The sequence below is a fragment of the Scyliorhinus torazame genome, chromosome 4 (assembly GCF_047496885.1).
Source record: "Scyliorhinus torazame isolate Kashiwa2021f chromosome 4, sScyTor2.1, whole genome shotgun sequence".
Taxonomy (NCBI): Eukaryota; Metazoa; Chordata; class Chondrichthyes; order Carcharhiniformes; family Scyliorhinidae; genus Scyliorhinus; species Scyliorhinus torazame.
Genome location: NC_092710.1, coordinates 231,805,507 through 231,827,714, shown reverse-complemented (window position 1 = coordinate 231,827,714; position 22,208 = coordinate 231,805,507). Strand labels below are relative to the sequence as shown.

The 22,208-nt window shown below is 46.8% G+C and overlaps 1 protein-coding gene across 2 annotated transcripts in view; it reads right to left on the bottom strand.

Annotated features, from left to right (window-relative positions):
- nt5dc1 (5'-nucleotidase domain containing 1) overlaps positions 1-22,208 on the bottom strand; it is a 764,356-nt gene that overhangs the window by 174,341 nt on the left and 567,807 nt on the right. For both annotated transcript variants that reach the window (XM_072499430.1, XM_072499431.1), the window contains one exon: positions 20,563-20,660. In XM_072499430.1, the coding sequence (XP_072355531.1) occupies positions 20,563-20,660 (98 nt within the window). The remainder of the gene's footprint in view (positions 1-20,562; positions 20,661-22,208) is intronic.

The window sequence follows — 22,208 nt, the reverse complement described above, 5'->3', positions numbered from 1 at the left end:
TAAATGTTCAGTCTTTATTCTCAGCTTCTCACTGAGAATATCGAGCCATTTTTACATGAGAGCTCCTCCACTGCATTCCACTGAAAGTAATAATAGGAAATTAACCAGCAGTTATGTTTATATTAACTCTTCCTGCACTCTCCTTTTAAAAAAAAATGTACAGCCTATGGAGCAGTGATTTTTCAACGATATTTGAAATGGTTTGCTTGGTTCTGAGTAAATATTGCCCCTTAATCACAATCAGATTACATATTTATTTTCATATTTTTCCTGTATTTCCTTCAAGCTCTTTCTGAACACTTATGTGAATCTGCATCAAAAGGCTAAGGCGAGGATAGTTTTAAACCAAGCAATATTACCATCTGGCTATGATTGTTATATCTCATTAACGCATAAATGCCCCTGTAAGTGTGAACAGTTTCTTGATTGATGACTGTTAAACTTAGGGAGAATGCCAATATAACTTCTGTTTTTTTGCAATCCATTTTGGGAATTCAACTGGGCTTAAGTCCACAGAACAAACATGGGAATAATGGAATTTTTATTTTATTTTTGAGAAGACCAGTCTGGATATTAGAGAGGATACTGATATATTTATGCAGAGGGAGACAGGATTCTGAGGTTGTGTGAAAAGCATAAGTATGAAATAAGTGGTGCAGCATTGGAGCATCCCTTGACAAAGAGTGCCCAGCTACACATTCCATTCTCACTTTCCATTGGGTGTGCGGTCTCAACTAAATGTTACACCTACTGCATAACTTTAAAGTGCCAAAATCCCAAAGTGAGAAAAGATATGTAATTTTATTCTTCAGCGCAGGAGTGGAAAACGTCCTTGCAGCTTCCATTTTTAAAAAAATTCCCAGAGTAACATTAATTAATGCTAAATGACTTTGGAATTCACAGGTATTTGAGTTCGCACGGAGGGCAGGAACCTCTCATTTGGGATGGAGAGCAATTACTGAATGAATCATTCCAAGACCTTTTCCATTTGCTGCTTGACACAACATTAAGAGGTATTTTTTGGAAGGGGGGGGGGGAGGCAGCATTTGAAGGTATTATTGCAATGTTAAATTTAAATAAATGATCAAACTTGGGATGATATATTGTTTGTCACAAAACTTTTCACTGCAGGGATTTTGCTTTCAATCCAGCACAGACAATAGTGGAGGTATAACTCATTTTACAGTCTGTAGGGATCCAATATGAAATGAACATGGCCACTCTCAATTTAGTTCCTAGGGGACACAGCCCCACATTACCATGGTTGTGAACTAAACTTATATTAAATTATCACCCTGCTCATAAAGTTACAGGACTGATGTGGGAGGTGCCAACATTCACAGAAGTGTAATACAGTTGCGAGAAATAAGTTTTACTTTGCCTTTGCCTGACGTGAGGAATGCTCAATGCTACCAATGGGTGGCAAAGGAGCACTAAATTCATAACGAAGGATTAGCAAAGAATCAAATTCCAAGTTCAGTGACTTGTATTAACTATTTCCAGTTAATTTGAATATCCAAATGTGGGCTCTATTATTCACTTTTAGTTTGGTTTGGTCTATATCGTTAACGCACAAGGACAAGTAACAGTTAATTGAGAATGCAGCTAATGATCTAACGGAAGTCAGGGTTGGTGAGATGGGCAAGAATTGTTGTCTTCTTGGCTCCTGTACTGGAATTTGACCATTGACCTTTGTTCAGAACAACCAGAATTTGAGAGTTTCTGAACTCACATTTCAACTTGAAGTCAATACGTACCTGCAATCGCTTCCTAACATTTAAAAAAAATCAAATGTGAATGCATTCATAAAAAAAAGTATCAAAGCTGATCATCTAATCCACCAAAAGATTAATTCCTTCCTGTTTCAAGACACACAGGACATGGACAATGGCTGGGATTCTCCGGGTTCACTAGCTGCTGGATTCGCGTCAGCTCATTGAATCCCGTGTTGGGCCAAAATCGGGATTTGCGGTGGTGTCAAACCCAGTGTGAGTCTCCCTGCATGTCCCACTGGCCATAATGGGTATCCCAATGTTCATGATGGGTTTCCCGACGGGGACATGCAAATAGCTTAATAGAGCTGTTTAGCATGTAATTTATGGGCAGGAGGCGCGATTCACCTGCCTCCTAAAATCCACCTGCCGAGTCCCACTGCTTGAATTGGTGCAAGTCCTGAGAAACCAGGGACCTTGCAGCCTGAGGGGTGGCAAGGGAGTGAGTACCCTCTCTACAATTGCCTCCAGGGTGTTGAGGAGGGGGTCCTTCATGGGAGGTGGAGGTCAGGGGGCCCAGGACGGGGTCTTTCCTGGGATAGGAGTCGTTTGACTGCTCTTGCTATCTGTAGCCTTTAAAAAGAAGACGCAGAATTCTTCGTTCCAGTAGTTAAGTGCCGGATCAATGGAGAATACGCGGTGGTTCACGACAGGAAATACGGTGCAAACCCCTCACCGAATCGAGTACCAGTGAGGTGCTAGCACCGGCGCCACGTGAAGCACCCGCGGATCGCACAGAATACGGCCGGAGAATGGCCGGGTCCTGGGCCGCGCATGCGCAGGGCTAATGGCCTGCACTGGTCGCGCCGGAAAACATGGCCTGGCCGTGCTGGAACCGTAACCTGCCCACCCCGACCCCACAGCCCACCCCCTGGCCACCGTCCACCAGCCGGAGCCGAAGCCCCCGCCCTGGCCAGCGGCACAGATTCCAGACCAGTATGACGGCGCTGGACGCCGTCCGCAGCCAGCACGCCGAGTTCACGGCGGCTAGGACACACATGACCCCCGCCGTCTGGAACTCGTCCAATTGGGGGCAGAGCATTGTGGGTGGGCTGGCCAATGACGCGCAAACGGCCATGTGGCGCGCGTCCCGATGAGGCCTATTTGGAGTATCGCTAATCGCCGTCATACCGGCACCTGCCCTGATTCCTGTGTCAGAATCCATTCTCTGCCTGATCGGCGATCCCGATTTCGGCGTCAGGCTACGGAGAATCCAGCTGTCAGTATCTCAAAAATACAGTTCTCTCATATAAAAAGTATTCCCATCTGTACCCGTTATCCAAACAGTCTGTCAGTATGCCAAGTAGATCTGTGAGATGAAGGTAAAAGTATTCCGTTAATGCGATGGAAACCTTAGAAGTGGTTATCTCGGACAATTCCATTGCGCTTTAAGTATTGAAGTCCGTTTGTAGGATTAGAAGGCTAAAGCTTTCAACTGCGTGGTTTACATTAAATTTTTCATGCACCACTGCCTCTTAAAAGCTTTTTGATTGACAGGTCGAGGAAGTTTTAAAGGGATGATTAAAATTGTTTATTTATATAACTGCAGAGATAGGGGAGCAGGTATTTGGTGGCTGTCTCTTTGTTCTCAAGTGCTTCCTAGAAAGAGCAGTTGATACATTTGCTGTAGTGTGATAATTTTGAAATATAAAACTACTGTTTTAAGTAAAGTTAATAGTAAAAACTGGAGGCAAGCAAAGCCAACAAGTTCCTCATTTCAGCCAATCCTGTTACTGTCCAGAGATGAGAACAGTTGGAGTAAATTTGTGAAATACCTTTTTCATTCTGAAGATTTCTATCTTCTGATTAAAATGGTAGTATTATATATTTAAATATGAACCATTTGTAATCCAAATGATTATTTTAATGCAGAATATTTTTTTGCTGTAAAGTGCCAGTTATGTATGGCTTTAGGTAGTATCGTAAACCAATTGTTAGTGAATTATCAACTTACAGCATTGTGCCAGGAACCCCTTTGTCCATGTAGAAGTGAGTACAACAGTGTGTTTTCCTTTATTTTGAAGGAAAGCAACACAATGGTTAACACCACAAATGTGCTGACATTTCCCAGTACTTCCATGGTATAAACTATACACAGATAGTTACCACAGACAGTTTCACAACCACTGACCTGATTGTTATGTTATGTGGTTGGATCACCACTTGTGAAAACATGGTAACACATACTGGTACCCATCTGTTAACTTCCACAATGTAATTTACTGCAATTTAAAATGTTTGCCAATTCATGTGAATTCCAAAGTCCTGTTTTTGGACAATAAAAGCGTAAACCATTCTTTATAAAACAAAGCCTCAAGTTTACTATCCCAAGCCATCCACTTGTGCACCACAGCTGGTGAAAGGAATTTCAGTCATTTCTTCTGCCTGGGGATCCACAACCTCAGGTAAAGCTGGCTAAACTAATTCCAGCTACAGTGCAGTCAAACAGTGGCCCAGATGATTTAGAGGCGCTAAGGGCAGAAGTGAAGATTAATTTTAAAAATCTGAAACTTGTGAGTGCATACATAAATCACGATTAAAAGAGTTAACTTTGAACTTTCTGTTAAATTGCCTCTGATAAGAATAGCTTTATTTTAGCAAAGCAAAGGGGTGATATTAACAAGAATTGTTACCCTTTTTCATGGGGTGGGGTGGGTGAGCGATTTAATTGTTTTACACCAACTCACCATTATGCAGTGCCTTAAACATAAAACATCCCATGACACTTCACTGATAAGTGTTCAAAGAACATACACTGAGCCAGAAAGAGAGATTAAAATGGGTGATTAAAAGTTTGTTGAAAGCAAAAGGTTTTGGAGTAGCATTTATGGAAGGGGTGCAACTTCATTTGGCTGTAGGCTCTGCCGTCTAATGAATTGAAGGGTGTGGGGGTGGATAGAGGTTTAGAGTCATTAAAGAGGCACTGAGCCCAGATTTTGTGGGCATAGCATACCTGACCAGTTGCACCAATTGTGCCATGAACACTTTAAACCAAAATGTCATGAGAATCTCATTAGATACTCCAGAACGTAAAGCTTTGAGTTAAACAGCTAGCCATAATCAGGACCAGAAGCAAGTGAGAAACTTACTCCAAATTCCTTCTTCCTTTATGAAAATTAAAAATTTGAAGCCATCAATTTAGGTTTTATGCACTGGCATTCATTTTTAGGAAATGTAAATGTATAAGCTTTCCCATTTATAACATAACATCCTAATGTTGTCAATTCACATATATTCAAAGATCAATAACTACAGACTAGGGGAAAATATAATCACCAAAAGATCAGGGGCGCGATTCTCCGCTCCCGCGCCGGTTGGGAGAATCGCCTGGGTCGCCCGATTTTCCTGCGACGCCGGTCCGACGCCCTCCCGCGATTCTCCCAAGCGGCGAGAACGGCCCCGTCGAGTTCCGCGCGGCGCAGGCCGGAGAATCGCCCGAGACACCCAAAATGGCGATTCTCCGGCACCCCTGCTATTCTCAGGCCCGGATGGGCCGAGCGGCCGGCCCAAAAGGGCGGGTTCCCCTCTGCGCCATCCACACCTGCTCGCTGCCGGTGGGAACAGCGCGGGAACGCTGGGGGAAGGGGGGGGGCCTGCGGGGGGGATCCTGCACCGGGGGGGGCCCTCAAATGGGGTGTGGCCCGCGATCGGTGCCCACCGATTGTCGGGCCGTCCTCTCTGAAGGAGGACCTCCTTTCTTCCGCAGCCCTGCAAGATCCGTCTGACATCTTCTTGCGGGGCGGACTCGGAGAGGACGGCAACCTCGCATGCGCGGGTGATGCCAGTGATGTGGCGCCGGCCGTGTCATGTATGCGGCGCTGCCTTGACGCGGTGCCAAGGCTTGGCGCGCGTAAATGAAGCGGCGCCGCTCCTAGCCCATTATCAAGCCCTGAATCGGTCGGGATAGGGGCCGTTTCGCGCCGTCGTGAACCTCGACGGCGTTCACGACGGCGCGAACACTCTGCCTCAATTTCGGAGAATCCCGCCCAGGACTATGACTTTGGATCTTACTGCACCGAATATATTAATAAACATAATATTTACAGCACAGCAACAGCGAAACCTTTAATGCCAGTATTTATGCTCAACTTGAATCTTCTCCCTTCATCTAACCCTTTTAAAATATTACTCTAGTAAAACTGATGTCAATGGGAATCAGGGGGGAACTCTCCACTGTTTGGAGTCAAACCTAACACAAAGGAAGATGGATGTGCCTTTTGGAGACCTTTCACCTCAGTCCCAAGCAATCACTGCAGTATTTCCACAGGGCAGTATCCTAGGACCATCAATCTTCAGCTACTTCCACCATAGAGTCAGAAGTAGGGATGTTCATTGAGGATTGGACAGTGTTCAGTACCATTTGCAAATCCGCAGATACAAAAGCAGTCCATGGAATACATTTCACTTGCCTGGATGAGTGCAGATCCAACAACACTAAAGATGCACAGCACCATTCAAGACAAAAGAGCCTGTTGTCAAAGTTGTTTGGTGTTTCACAGAGAAATTTGGAGGCTTGCATGATTGACATAACTGCTTATTGGTAACTCATAACTATGTACACATCCTAGGTATTGCCGTTCATGGGTGTGTTCTCCAGGCCAGCTCCTTCAGGCTCTACGCCACAGTCTACTATTATGTGACTGCGTACATCATACTGTGGGCAGTACTATTCTCCAGTCCCACTTCATTTTTTTTTAATTAAATATTTTATTGAAAATTTTTGGTCAACCAACACAGTACATTGTGCATCCTTTACACAATATTATAACAACACAAATAACAATGACCTATTTTATAAACAAAAAATGAATAAATAGTAAATAACAAAAATGAAAACTAGCCCTAATTGACAACTGCCTTGTCACAAGTAACACTCTCCAAAAATATAATTTAACAGTCCAATATATAATTATCTGTAGCAACGACCTATACATACTATACAGTATATATTAACAACCCTGAGAGTCCTTCTGGTTCCTCCTCCCCCCCACCCCCCCCCACCCCGATCCTGGGCTGCTGCTGCTGCCTTCTTTTTCCCATTCCGTCTATCTTTCTGCGAGGTATTCGACAAACGGTTGCCACCGCCTGGTGAACCCTTGGGCCGACCCCCTTAGGACGAACTTAATCCGCTCTAGCTTTATAAACCCCGCCATGTCATTTATCCAGGTCTCCACCCCCGGGGGCTTGGCTTCTTTCCACATTAGCAATATCCTGCGCCGGGCTACTAGGGACGCAAAGGCCAAAACATCGGCCTCTCTCGCCTCCTGCACTCCCGGCTCTTGTGCAACCCCAAATATAGCCAACCCCCAGCTTGGTTCGACCCGGACTCCTACTACTTTTGAAAGCACCTTTGTCACCCCCATCCAAAACCTCTGTAGTGCCGGGCATGACCAAAACATATGGGTATGATTCGCTGGGCTTCTCGAGCACCTCGCACACCTATCCTCCACCCCAAAAAATTTACTGAGCCGTGCTCCAGTCATATGTGCCCTGTGTAATACCTTAAACTGAATCAGGCTTAGCCTGGCACACGAGGACGACGAGTTTACCCTGCTTAGGGCATCTGCCCACAGCCCCTCCTCGATCTCCTCCCCCAGCTCTTCTTCCCATTTCCCTTTTAGTTCATCTACCATAGTCTCCCCTTCGTCCCTCATTTCCCTATATATATCTGACACCTTACCATCCCCCACCCATGTCTTTGAGATCACTCTGTCCTGCACCTCTTGTGTCGGGAGCTGCGGGAATTCCCTCACCTGTTGCCTCGCAAAAGCCCTCAGTTGCATATACCTGAATGCATTCCCTTGGGGCAACCCATATTTCTCGGTCAGCGCTCCCAGACTCGCGAACTTCCCATCCACAAACAGATCTTTCAGTTGCGTTATTCCTGCTCTTTGCCACATTCCATATCACCCATCCATTCCCCCCGGGGCAAACCTATGGTTGTTTCTTATCGGGGACCCCCCCAAGGCTCCAGTCTTTCCCCTATGCCGTCTCCACTGTCCCCAAATCTTCAGTGTAGCCACCACCACCGGGCTTGTGGTGTAGTTCCTCGGTGAGAACGGCAATGGGGCTGTCACCATAGCCTGTAGGCTAGTCCCCCTACAGGACGCCCTCTCTAATCTCTTCCACGCCGCTCCCTCCTCCTCTCCCATCCACTTACTCACCATTGAAATATTAGCGGCCCAATAATACTCACTTAGGCTCGGTAGTGCCAGCCCCCCCCTATCCCTGCTACGCAGTAAGAATCCCTTCCTCACTCTCGGGGTCTTCCCGGCCCACACAAAACCCATGATGCTCTTTTCAATCCTTTTAAAAAAAGCCTTCGTGATCACCACCGGGAGGCACTGAAACACAAAGAGGAATCTCAGGCGGACCACCATCTTAACCGCCTGCACCCTCCCTGCCATTGACAGGGATACCATATCCCATCTCTTGAAATCCTCCTCCATCTGTTCCACCAACCGCGTTAAATTTAACCTATGCAATGTGCCCCAATTCTTAGCTATCTGGATCCCCAGGTAACGAAAGTCCCTTGTTACCTTCCTCAACGGTAGGTCCTCTATTTCTCTACTCTGCTCCCCTGGATGCACCACAAACAACTCACTTTTCCCCATGTTCAATTTATACCCTGAAAAATCCCCAAACTCCCCAAGTATCCGCATTATTTCTGGCATCCCCTCCGCCGGGTCCGCCACGTATAGTAGCAAATCGTCCGCATACAAAGATACCCGGTGCTCTTCTCCTCCCCTAAGTACTCCCCTCCACTTCTTGGAACCCCTCAACGCTATCGCCAGGGGCTCAATCGCCAGTGCAAACAATAATGGGGACAGAGGGCATCCCTGCCTTGTCCCTCTATGGAGCCGAAAATATGCAGATCCCCGTCCATTCGTGACCACGCTCGCCACTGGGGCCCTATACAACAGCTGCACCCATCTAACATACCCCTCTCCAAAACCAAATCTCCTCAACACCTCCCACAAATAATCCCACTCCACTCTATCAAATGCTTTCTCGGCATCCATCGCCACTACTATCTCTGTTTCTCCCTCTGGTGGGGCCATCATCATTACCCCTAACAACCTCCGTATATTCGTGTTCAGCTGTCTCCCCTTCACAAACCCAGTTTGGTCCTCGTGGACCACCCCCGGGACACATTCCTCTAATCTCATTGCCATTACCTTGGCCAGGACCTTGGCATCTACATTTAGGAGGGAAATAGGTCTATAGGACTCGCATTGTAGCGGGTCCTTTTCCTTCTTTAAGAGAAGCGATATCGTTGCTTCAGACATAGTCGGGGGCAGTTGTCCCCTTTCCTTTGCCTCATTAAAGGTCCTCGTCAGTACCGGGGCGAGCAAGTCCACATATTTTCTATAGAATTCGACTGGGAATCCATCCGGTCCCGGGGCCTTTCCCGCCTGCATGCTCCTAATTCCTTTCACCACTTCTTCTACCTCGGTCTGTGCTCCCAGTCCCACCCTTTCCTGCTCTTCCACCTTGGGAAATTCCAGCCGATCCAAGAAGCCCATCATTCTCTCCCTCCCATCCGGGGGTTGAGCTTCATATAATTTTTTATAAAATGTCTTGAACACTCCATTCACTCTCTCCGCTCCCCGCTCCATCTCTCCTTCCTCATCCCTCACTCCCCCTATTTCCCTCGCTGCTCCCCTTTTCCTCAATTGGTGTGCCAGCAACCTGCTCGCCTTCTCCCCATATTCGTACTGTACACCCTGTGCCTTCCTCCATTGTGCCTCTGCAGTGCCTGTAATCAGCAAGTCAAATTCTACATGTAGCCTTTGCCTTTCCCTGTACAGTCCCTCCTCCGGTGCTTCCGCATATTGTCTGTCCACCCTCAAAAGTTCTTGCAGCAACCGCTCCCGTTCCTTACTCTCCTGCTTCCCTTTATGTGCCCTTATTGATATCAGCTCCCCTCTAACCACCGCCTTCAACGCCTCCCAGACCACTCCCACCTGGACCTCCCCATTATCATTAAGTTCCAAGTACTTTTCAATGCACCCCCTCACCCTTAGACACACCCCCTCATCTGCCATTAGTCCCATGTCCATTCTCCAGGGTGGGCGCCCTCCTGTTTCCTCCCCTATCTCCAAGTCCACCCAGTGTGGAGCGTGATCCGAAATGGCTATAGCCGTATACTCCGTTCCCCTCACCTTCGGGATCAATGCCCTACCCAGCACAAAAAAGTCTATTCGCGAGTAGACTTTATGGACATAGGAGAAAAACGAAAACTCCTTACTCCTAGGTCTGCTAAATCTCCACGGGTCTACACCTCCCATCTGCTCCATAAAATCTTTAAGTACCTTGGCTGCTGCCGGCCTCCTTCCAGTCCTGGACTTCGACCTATCCAGCCCTGGTTCCAACACCGTATTAAAATCTCCCCCCATTATCAGCTTTCCCATCTCTAGGTCCGGAATGCGTCCTAGCATCTGCCTCATAAAATTGGCATCATCCCAGTTCGGGGCATATACGTTTACCAAAACCACCGTCTCCCCCTGTAGTTTGCCACTCACCATCACGTATCTGCCCCCGTTATCCGCCACTATAGTCTTTGCCTCGAACATTACCCGCTTCCCCACTAATATAGCCACCCCCCTGTTTTTCGCATCTAGCCCCGAATGGAACACCTGCCCCACCCATCCTTTGCGTAGCCTAACCTGGTCTATCAGTTTCAGGTGCATTTCCTGTAACATAACCACATCTGCCTTAAGTTTCTTAAGGTGTGCGAGTACCCGTGCCCTCTTTATCGGCCCGTTCAGCCCTCTCACGTTCCACGTGATCAGCCGAGTTGGGGGGCTTCCTACCCCCCCCCCCCCCCTTGTCGATTAGCCATCACCTTTTTCCAGCTCCTCACCCGGTTCCCACGCAGCTGTATCTCCCCCAGGCGGTGACCCCCCGCCCATCCTCTCCCATACCAGCTCCCCCCTCTCCCCAGCAGCAGCAACCCAGTAATTCCCCCCTCCCACCCCCCCCCCGCTAGATCCCCCGCTAGCGTAATTACTCCCCCCATGTTGCTCCCAGAAGTCAGCAAACTCTGGCTGACCTCGGCTTCCCCCCGTGACCTCGGCTCGCACCGTGCGACGCCCCCTCCTTCCTGCTTCTCTATTCCCGCCATGATTATCATAGCGAGGGAACCAAGCCCGCGCTTCTCCCTTGGCCCCGCCCCCAATGGCCAACGCCCCATCTCCTCCACGTCCCCTCCTCCCCCCATCACCACCTGTGGGAGAGAGAAAAGTTACCACATCACAGGATTAGTACATAAAACCCCTCTTTGCCCCCCACATTCACCCCACCACTTTGTTCGAATGTTCTTTTTAATAACCCGCTCATTCCAGTTTTTCTTCCACAATAAAAGTCCACGCTTCATCCGCCGTCTCAAAGTAGTGGTGCCTCCCTCGATATGTGACCCACAGTCTTGCCGGTTGCAGCATTCCAAATTTTATCTTCTTTTTATGAAGCACCGCCTTGGCCCGATTAAAGCTCGCCCTCCTTCTCGCCACCTCCGCACTCCAGTCTTGATAAACGCGGATCACCGCGTTCTCCCATTTACTGCTCCGAGTTTTCTTCGCCCATCTAAGGACCATTTCTCTATCCTTAAAACGGAGGAATCTCACCACTATGGCTCTGGGAATTTCTCCTACTCTCGGTCCTCGCGCCATCACTCGGTATGCTCCCTCCACCTCCAACGGACCCGCCGGGGCCTCCGCTCCCATTAACGAGTGCAGCATCGTGCTCACATATGCCCCGACGTCCGCTCCCTCCACACCTTCAGGAAGACCAAGAATCCTCAGGTAGTTCCTCCTTGCGTTGTTTTCCAGTGCCTCCAACCTTTCCACACATCGTTTCTGTGTGCCTCCTGCGTCTCCGTCTTCACCACCAGGCCCTGTATATCGTCCTCATTCTCGGCTGCCTTTGCCTTCACGACCAGAAGCTCCCGCTCCTGGGTCTTTTGTTCCTCCTTTAGCCCTTCAATCGCCTGTAGTATCGGGGCCAACAGCTCTTTCTTCATTTCCTTTTTGATCTCTTCCACACAGCATTTCAAGAACTCTTGTTGTTCAGGGCCCCATGTTAAACTGCCACCTTCCGACGCCATCTTGGTTTTTGCTTGCCTTCCTTGCCGCTGTTCTAAAGGATCCACTGCAATCTGGCCACTTTCTCCTCCTTTTTCCATCCGTATCCAGGGGGGATTCCCTTCTGGTTTACCGCACAGTGTTTTTAGCCGTCAAAATTGCCGTTGGGGCTCCTATCAAGAGCCCAAAAGTCCGTTTCACAGGGAGCTGCCGAAACGTGCGACTCAGCTGGTCATCGCCGCACCCGGAAGTCCAGTCCCACTTTAATTCATACTCTGCCAAACAGCCCACTTAATCGGCACCCCATCCATCACCTTAAGCCTTCACTCCCTCCTCCACCGATACACAATGGCAGTAATGTGCGTCATCTGCAAGATGCACTGCAGCAATTCACCAAGGCTGCTTTGACAGCACCTTCCAAACCCGCATCCTCTACCACCTAGGACAGTGCTCTTCAAACCCGGGGGTGCGACCTGCGGGTGAGTCGCAGGCGGGTGTCGGGAGGGTCGCGGAGCCGTCCTTCGTGGCGCTCCCGATCGCGCAAATCCCCGCGCATCAGCCGGCTTTTAATAACGCCTTTAAAATGGCCGCGAACATGTTTTTGTTTTACAAGTTCGGGGAGGGTTTTATTCATTAAATTTTTATTTTTTTCATTTATTTTTACAAGTTCGGTGGGGGGGGGGGGTTTATTCATTTATTTTATTCATTTAATTTGTTTTTCATTTATTCTATTCAGTTTTTTTTTACAAGTTCGGGGGGTTCTATTTAATAAAATTTTACGGAAAAAAATGCAGAACTTTGGACAGATGGAGACTCCATACTTTCCGACACCGGAAGGCTTCACCTTCATCCAACAGGTTCCATTGGAGGAGCGTGTACGAGGGCCAAATGGACCCAAAACCATTTCCTCCATTTTTATCAGCAGCAAACAAGGTAAGAGAAAATGGTGGGTCGCTTAGATTGGCCGGCGTGGGTCGCGAAGGTCGGGCGGGTTGGGTCCCGAAAGTCGGCCGGGTTGGATCCTGAAGGTTGGCTGGTTGGTAAAAATGGGTCCCCGGAAAAAAAGTTTGAAGAACACTGACCTAGGAGGACAAGGGCAGCAGACATGTGGGAACACCACCACTTGCATGATACTTCATTATCACTGGGTTAATACCGTGGAACAGCAAAATGCGCGATTCCACACCAGAAAGGCTGTAACGGTTGAAGATTCCTGACCACAACCTCCTCAAGCTCAATTAGGGATGGGCAACAAACACTGGCCTTGCCCATGAGAGAATAAAATATTTTTCTATTGCCCTCTCATGGATTTAATCAATATCTTCTTAAAAGCTCTTTCAGACCAGGGATAAATGCAGGAAACTCATGATCTGTCTTTTACCAGGGGCTGAAGCTACAAGGAGAGGCACAAATAAAGAAGGGAATGCAGACCCAGTGAAAAAAAACAGAGATCACTAAAAACAAATTCTCGTTGGTCCATTTAATTGAAAATTAACATTCTGACATGCCTATGCATTGTTTCGGGCAGGTTTTAAAAAACAATTCCAGGCCATTTTCTTCTTAAAGGATAAGTGAAAACAGTATGATAGAATTATTGGTATGGTAATTAGAAGAGAACAGGGATCCGTGGTTATGCTACCTGACCGCGTATCTGTAGAATGGTGGATGGTAAACCTCGATGATACAACAACAGAAACCGCTATTTAAATTGTACCATTAACATAGTAAAACCTCCTATGGCACTTCATAGGAATGTTATCAAAAAACATTTGACACTGAGCCACCTAAAGACCCATTAGAACAGATGACCAGATTTTGGTACTTTATACTGATGACCACACAAAATATTATAATTGCGAGTAAATAACTTTTAAGACTGAGAGGTACTAAGGCCATGTGTCAATTTATGAACTTCAACTAAATCAAAAATCAAAGATTGCAATCCAATAATTCTTAAACGTTACTCCTAAGGTTTCCCCCTTCACGCCTTCCATTTTCCCGGTAACATCTTTGTACTCTCTCTATAAGCTGTATATCTCGCCGAAATTATGGATTCCAAACTGTGGATGCCTCCTTCAGATGTGGGCATACCAGCTGCACATGGAGTTTAAAATAAACACTAACTTCCCGACTCAAAAATAATGCATTCAGCGTTTGTAAAACATTTTCTGCTCGCTGTGCTGCTTAAATCGTATGATTCCTAAACTTCAAATTACTTGGAACAGTCACACAAAAATCCTTTTCAATGGTTGCATGTGTTAAAGTCTCACCATTGATATGATACTGTGAATTAGGATATTGTGGTCAGAATGGAGAACTAAACACTTTGCTACATTAAAGGTAAGTTGCCACTCCTTGGACCATTGCATCATTGTAGAGAGTTCACTCTGGAGAAGTGTGTTTGAGAACCTTTGATTATTTTTCTTAACCTCCAAACACTTGAGGTTGTGAAATACATTATATGAAGGCAAGCCCGTCTTTCTTTGTCTGGAGGTATTTGTGCTTGTTTTACGGCTGGTTTGCATCATTAGCTTTATCTTTCTGACAGCAGCACACTGAAAATAATCGGCACAGCACCAACTGTGCTCTGTTAAAGCCCAGGATTGTCCCACTGGAAGGTCCCACAGCTTATTACTGAAAAGTTACTTCAGCTTCTAAAATAAGAAATCTGTCTACTGTTTTGAAGATGTTTCATTTTAGAAGTAGTTTCCCTTCCTTGGATTAGTTAAAGTTGATCAAAAGTTAGCTTTTCGTTGGAAAATTCTGCATGCTGTTTCGTGAAACTCACTGAGTAACATGGATCTGTTCTCAGCAAAGAGCATTTGGGTTCCTTTGTTAAGTAACATTTTGCAATAAATAAACTTGATGAGGTTGTCCTTCAACCTGCAAAAGCAACATTAAAGTAAGGAGGGGAAAGACACAGCTAAAACATTCATTCAGAAGAACAGAACAAGAGACTGATTCAAGAGCTTGTCAGCCCACTGAATCTTCATGTTCACACACATCAATTAATTCACTTCATTTAATTGCCTTTTGAATTTTGTAATTTAAATTTATATCCTCTGGTTTCTCAGTGTACTTTGAAATTGGAATCCTATTTCATCTTGTGACTTAATGGGGCTGAACTTACACTGAGCAATCAGCGTTAGAGTGCCACTCCATACCCAATTACGTAGGTCAATTATTTTTATTTTTTGAAATTTTTATTTAAAACAGATTTGTAACATTTACAGAGAAAAAAGAAGGCCGTATACAAAAGCCTTAACATATTGAAAACGAACAGTGGGAAAGAATAAACATATTAATAAGGCACTTCCCCTATCAGCTCTGTTTGCCCATGTCCCACGTGTTCAACTAAACTAATGTGGCTCTAACCCTCCCCCCCGGGTGCTGCTGCTGTCGGTTTCCTACGCTGTTCCCTGCAAGCGATTTTCTCCCCCCGGGGAAATCCCTGATCACCCTCCCTCCCTTGCCCACTTAAGTCTTCTCTGCTCTACTTCCCGGCTACCCCCCCCCCTCCCCCCAAGAAGGCTTGGCCTGCCAGGTCCGCCCTGCGCTTGGCCCTAGCCCGCCCCTTCTCTTACTCTCCCTGGTGCCCCCTGACCTACGCTAGCTACGCTGACCCCTGCCCTTGGCGCCTGACTGTCTCCCGCCCATGTGCTCAGGCCCTCCCCCCACACACCAAGGACCCATTAACCTGATTGTATCTCCCCGTGCCGTTTCAAGTCCCTTAACCAGCCCCTAGCCCATCCCCCTATCAGAGGCCCCGATCTCCCCTCTCCCCCCCTCCTCCCCCTCATTGCAATCTCCCAAAATCATCCTAAGCAGTGCACCCTCCAGCCCCCTCTGTCCAGGCTGAAAACAATCTTAGATAAAACATTACAGTACAGGATAAATTAAGGGACCGCCGCCACACAAAAGCTCTGTGAGTTCAGAGACCTTTAATTCAAGTCCAGCTTCTTTTAATAAAAGTCCAGTCCTAGTCAAAGCAAGTTAGGCTAGCAGGCTACCGCCACTGTAGAGCACTGAAAAAACTAAGTGCCTGTTAGTTCAATTCCAGCTTCTTCTCTTTAATAAAGGCCCAAACCTGTTCTGGTGTCTCGAAGTAGTGATGGAGTTCATCAAACGTAACCCAAAGCTTCGCAGGATACAGCATTCCAAACCTCACCTACTTTTTGTAGAAGGCTGCCTTTACCTTGATGAATCCTGCACGCCTCTTGGCCAACTCCGTTCCCAAGTCCTGGTAGATGCGCACCTCGCAGTTCTCCCATCGGCTGCTCCTCTCCGCCTTGGCCCATCACAGCACACGATCCCTGTCAGCAAGCCGGTGAAAGCGAACCACCAAGGTCCTCGGTCGGTCGCCCGTCCTGGGCTTCCTTGCAGGGGCTCTATGCGCCCCATCCAACTCCAGGGGTCGAGGGAAGGCCTCCGGTCCCATCAGCGCCCCGAGCATACCCGTCATGTCTGCACCCGCATCCGATCCCTCACAGCCCTCGGGGAGGCCCACGATCCTCAGGTTCTGCCTCCTGGCTCTATTCCCCAACTCTTCAAGCTGTTCCTGCATCCTCCTCTGGCGGGAGTTCAGCCCCTCCACCTCGTGCTCCAGCTCCGTTACCATGTCCGCCTGGCTGGAGAGCTTCACCTCGACCTCCCTTAGCGCCTTCTCTTGGACCGCCTGCGCCTCGACCATTCGGTCCATCACCACCCTCATCAGGTCCAACGTGTCCGTCTTCAGTTCGGTGAAGCAGTTCCTAAAAAACTCCATCTGCTGCTCTCTTGGCCAGTGAGCCTCCGCTCCCTGCCGTCCGCCATGCTTCGCCGCCTGGTCTGGGGTCCCCGCTGCTCCTGCTTTGACTTTTGCCGCTCCACTCGACCACTTCTGGTCCAACTGTCCATACCCGCGGGGGGGGGGGGGGACCTCTTCCCTTCATCTCCTCCACCGATTCAGGTCGTCAGGTCCCAAAAAAATCCTGTGAAACAGGTCCGTTTGCCCATCGCGGGCCGGAGCGATCCGACCTGCGACCTGCTTCCTCGAGGGCGCCACCGGAAGTCCAGGTCAATTATTTTCGATGCTATCTTGCCCAGTCTGTCGACTTAGGGATCCAGGCTGTACAGCACATCCTAGGAGCTCAGTGCCAAAGTGCAGGGGAGTCGAAGTGCAGAAGTCACAACTCTTTTTACAGCACCAGCTTCTGTAAACCAGGTAAGCATAACAGTCCATTGAAATTCAAAAGTCTTGGGCAGGGTAGGGAGAAGGTAAATATCTCGGGTAAGTAGATAGGATTGCGGGGGAGTGGGAGGCATCACAGGTTGGGGGGGATCAGAGTTTGGGGTGGATCGGAGATCGGTGTTGTCGTGGAGGGGGGGGCAGCCTAAGGGAGGAGAAGAAATAGGCCTCGGAGGGAGGTGGGGTGAAGGGGGGCCAGGCCTCATGGGGAGCATCAGGCCGTGGTCCGGATCAGTCCTAGGATTTGTGGGAAGAGATGCTGTCGGGCCTTGGTGTGAGATGGGGGAGGGGGATGTTTGGGATTTGGGTCAGGGCGAGTAGAGGAAACCCATGCAGGTGTGAGGAATCCTGTGGGTGAGGGAAGACCCCTGGGGAGTTGGCGGTGTCAGGGTGTGAGGAGAGATCCCAAGGGGGTCAGGGAATGGGGGTGTCCCATGGCAGGGTGGGGGAAAGAGTCCCCTGGGTCTGTTACCCATTGTTACCCAGAAGTTAGATGTGGCTTTAATTCTTCCAACTTTTTCTGGGTAATTAACAATGTAACCCAATCAGAACCTTCACATTTTTCATATGGTTCACAGTGCAGAGCCATTGCTCGGAGAAGTTTGCACTTCTGGGCAATTACCATGCACACAGTTACCTGTGAATCTCGGAGAGGGACTCCCCAGCACATCTTTGGGGTGCCCCTCATTCTGAACTGGTACTAGGGAGATTAGATGTTACGGCCCAATATTTTACACATAAAAAGGACAATCCAGCTTATATTATATCTAATGCTTTTAAAGTAATGAAAAGCCCCCAAGGTGCTTCACATAATCATTATAAAGCAAAGTGTGACACAAACCACAAAAGGAGATATTTGGTCAGATGATCAAAATTTTGGTAAACAGGTAGGTTTTCAGGAGTCTTAAAGGAGGCAAGTGAGGTCGCGAGGCAGTGCAGTTTAGGGAAGGCAATCCGGAGTGTGGGGCCCAGGCTCGGCCATCAATTATATGGCAATCAAGATTGAAGATGCACAAGAGGCCAGAATTAGAGAAGTGCAGGCATCTCGGAAGGCTGTGGGTTTGCAGCAGATTATAAAGATAGGGATGGGCGAGACGTGGAGGAATTTGAAAATCAGGAGGAGAATTTTAAAATCAAGACGTTGCTTGAAAGGGAGCCAATGTAGATCAGTGAACACAAGAGTGATAGGGAAATAGGACTTAGTAAGTTAAGACATGGCCATCTGAGTTTTAGATGACTTCAAGTTTAAAGAGGGCAGAATGTGGGAGACCAGCAAGAAGTACATGGAACTACTGGATTTTACAGCTCCTCAACTGTGGATTTGCATATGGGGCTGGGGACCGGGGGGGGGGGGGGGGGGGGGGTTGGTAAAATGCCTGGGGTGCCAAGCCTGCCACCTCCCCACCTGGCCCTGACCCCACTACAACTTGACCTGCGGTGGGGAAGGAATTATGGAGCTTTCCCGTCTATGGCCGAACTGAAACCTTAAGTGAAGACTTTGTCCTGCTACCGCTGGGATTTAACCAGCTACCCAGATATTGAACATCCTTTCAAGGCAATTAACTGTGTAATACCTCCCAACCCCCAACTCCCCTTCAACCTTCTACACAAAAAAGCATTGAAGAATGTAAACTATAAAAATGACACATATATACCCTGTTTTCTTTTCATAGGTTATTTTCTGTAAATTCGTTTTCTCCATTAGTTACCAAGCAGTCTGGAACAGCTTTATAAAAGGAAGATAGAGAGGCAGGCCAAAAAAACTTCTGTTCTCTGTCTGAGTCCACAGCAGCCAAATGTGAAAGTGAAACCCAAACAAAACCTCTCAGGCACAGCTCAGCTCCACCCACACAATGACATCACTGAAGCCATGTGATAAGACAAAAACCTTTCCTTAAAGGGACACTCACATGACAAAATGTCAACTCAAACCAAATAAATCAGTTGGTTTTGGTAGAATTTTGGAGTTAATCAAAATCGAAGCTCGTATTTCATTGTATATTTTGCATTGAAAACAGTTCATTAAATGACGGTATCCCAAGGACAAAGACGTTTACTTACCAATGACAAAGTGCATTGCAACTACCTGAGGTGGTAGTTGGATTGGGCCTGCAAATGTACAGCTTTGCCCTATTCTAAACACTGTACCCATAGAAAGCCATATAAAACCCTAATGTCTTCCCACAGGATTAAAATGGAAAAAAAAGCAAAGTGGGAACGAACTTGGCGTGTACTGGAAGCTAAGAAACAAATAATGTTGTTTCAATAAATCAGGGAGTAAGCTACCCAAACTATCCTAAAGGGGAGGTTAGGAAGGAATCTGTATGATCACTGGAGGAGATTCAATCCTTTTAAGAAACATCCTAAACAACATGCTCATGCCTATTACACCAGTAGAGACATTGCTTTTGAGATTTGGAGAGCTAACTGTTTGCTCTCTTGACCTGACCTTGTGCTGATGGTGAGACCTGAATGAACCAAGAATTTATGTTGAACGAGCGTACAGTCCCAAAATGACCAAGTAAAAGTAAAATTGCCATAGTCCCAGATAACCAGAGACTGCTTTTCCCTTTGAGGGGGAGAGCTGACTGGTGGTGATTTAACCTGAGGATCACCACACCTTGCAACCTTGCAAGGGGCAAGGTTGAGAAGGTGGGGCCTTCATGAATAACCTCAGCCGGTAAGAACTATATTACTGTCGATGGAAACCTTCATTAATGGGTAAATCCTGTAGCAAAAATAGAGACACCTCTTGATCAGACTAAGAATTTCCTGCCTTCTGCTCAAAAATAGTGCGCGGGATGATAAATCTTGAGGATAGCTGGGGTGGATAGAGGAAATTAAGTCAAATGTCAAAAACTATTTACTGAAAGAAAATTCTGGTTGAACGAATCGTGTTTTACATGCAAGCCTCCATGTAATGCAACTTCTTTCCTCTCAGACACACAATGACCAATGACATGTTGATAAACAGAGGAGTGGATTTTTTCATACCGATGAATGGACAGCTATTCATGCCTCAGAAAAAAATAAAGCAAAAAAAAAAAATTGCTGCCTTGTAATTTAGTGGAATTGTTGGTCTCAAAGTCGGCTAGACTGCCGCTGATCTGGGAGCACGTTGTTCAGCTTTACTGGTATCGTGGCATTCCATTTCACAGACACACTGGAAAGCAGCTTATGTTCATCAGCTATGTTGCAACCCCTCCAGTCACAGGATTCGGCTCACACATGCCTGACATGCACAGCTTGCTTTGGCTAATAAACCTTAGATAAAGCCCTAAGATAGTTGTATTTACATCAAGAATTCTGCATTAAAGAAGCAGTGAAAACAGTGATTAAAAAATGCACAAATGTGATCAGCAATTCTCAATCCCAATGCCCTCCACACTAGGTTTGAATTAGCAGCAACCCAATGAAGTCATTTCCTTAGCATGGTTTTACTTAAGGTATTTAATTAATTTCAGAGGATTTTTGAACTTACCAAGAGTCCGAAAGGGTCTTTGTTGTGGTGTTTGTGTAAAGAAACCTGGCTTCAAAGCATTTGTGATTATCATATCAAATATTTCTTCAAAGTCTTCCCTGAAAAAGGGAACAACAAATTTATCATCAGCAAACATTCAAACCAGATTTAGTCATAATTCTTTACTTAACTGGAATCAGGTTTGCACTGATAGCAATCCAGACTCCGTTCTGGGTAATATATTGGAGAGCATATTGGAAAATTAATGCTCCTAAATTAAATGTGCCAACTCCACATGTAAAACATTGGGCGTCTCACGTTGTTAACATCCTCCAGCAAGCTGCCTGCGAATGATCATTAGGTAACCACAACTTTCTGGCTTGAATTCGCTATTAGGTGTCACTTAGGCCAATCCATTTAGGGGCAGAGATTGATCTCTGCACCTCCTGCGTCCTTTTTTGAGGCACAAAACAAGGTTTAATCCCAAGGACTGCAGTAAACACAGTTGAGTAAGTTGCAGTAATTTGCATCAATTGCCTGTAAATTCAGAAGAAATATTTCAATTACACTCTCAATGTTTGTTTAGCTATGATGTGGATATTTGTCATGAATATATTTGAGTCATCAAGTCATGTTCAAAGTATGGAATCATAGACTCCCTACAGTACAGAAGGAGGTCATTCGGCCCATCGAGTCTGCACCAACCCTCTGAGAGAGCACCTTACCTCGGCCCACCCACACGCCCTATCCCTGTGACCCCATAATCCACCTAACCTACGCACCTTTGGACACTATGGGGCAATTTAGCATGGCCAATCCACCTAGCCAGCATATCTTTGGGCAGTGGGAGGAAATCGGAGCACCCGGAGGAAATCCACACAGACATGGGGAGAAATTGCAAACTCCACACACTCACCCAAGACTGGAATTGAACCTGGTTCCCTGGCGCTGTGAGGCAGCAATGTCACTGTGCCGTGCGGTGCTGTATCTGTACATAAGCTTAATTTGGAGCCTGAAATTGTTTTCTGCTGACTACTAGTAGAGTCAAATTAATCAATCTCCTTCAGACTTTCAAATAAAACTATTGTGATACACAGTTAAGATAATAAATTACATTATTAGATTATTTCCCTTTCACATAGTGCACACAAAGTTGAACATATATTTACTTAGCCGCTTTGTTTGAGTTTAAGGAATAGATTTCTATTCCCAGTAAATTTTGGAATATCATTCAGCCTGTCTTGTTCCAATTAAAGAATCTGTCTGAGGCCATGGGAAACACCATGGTAAATCAGCAGTAAATCAAAGAAGGTCAATTCAGAAACTGAAAGCCAGATCTACTTTACATTGACATTCATATATAATCGTTATTATTGTCACAAGTAGGCTTACATTAATGTTGCAATGAAGTTACTATGAAAATCCCCTAATTGTCACACTCCAATGCCTGTTCAGGTACACTGAGGGATAATTTAGAATGTTCAATTGACCTGACATCAAGTCTTTCGGGACTTGTGGGAGGAAATCGGAGCACCCAGAGTAAATCCACGCAGACACAAGGATTTGTGTAGACTGTGCAGACTCCGCACAGGCCGCAAACCGGGAATCGAACCTGGTATGCTGGTGCTGTGAAGCAACAGTGCTAACCACTGTGCTACCGTGCCACC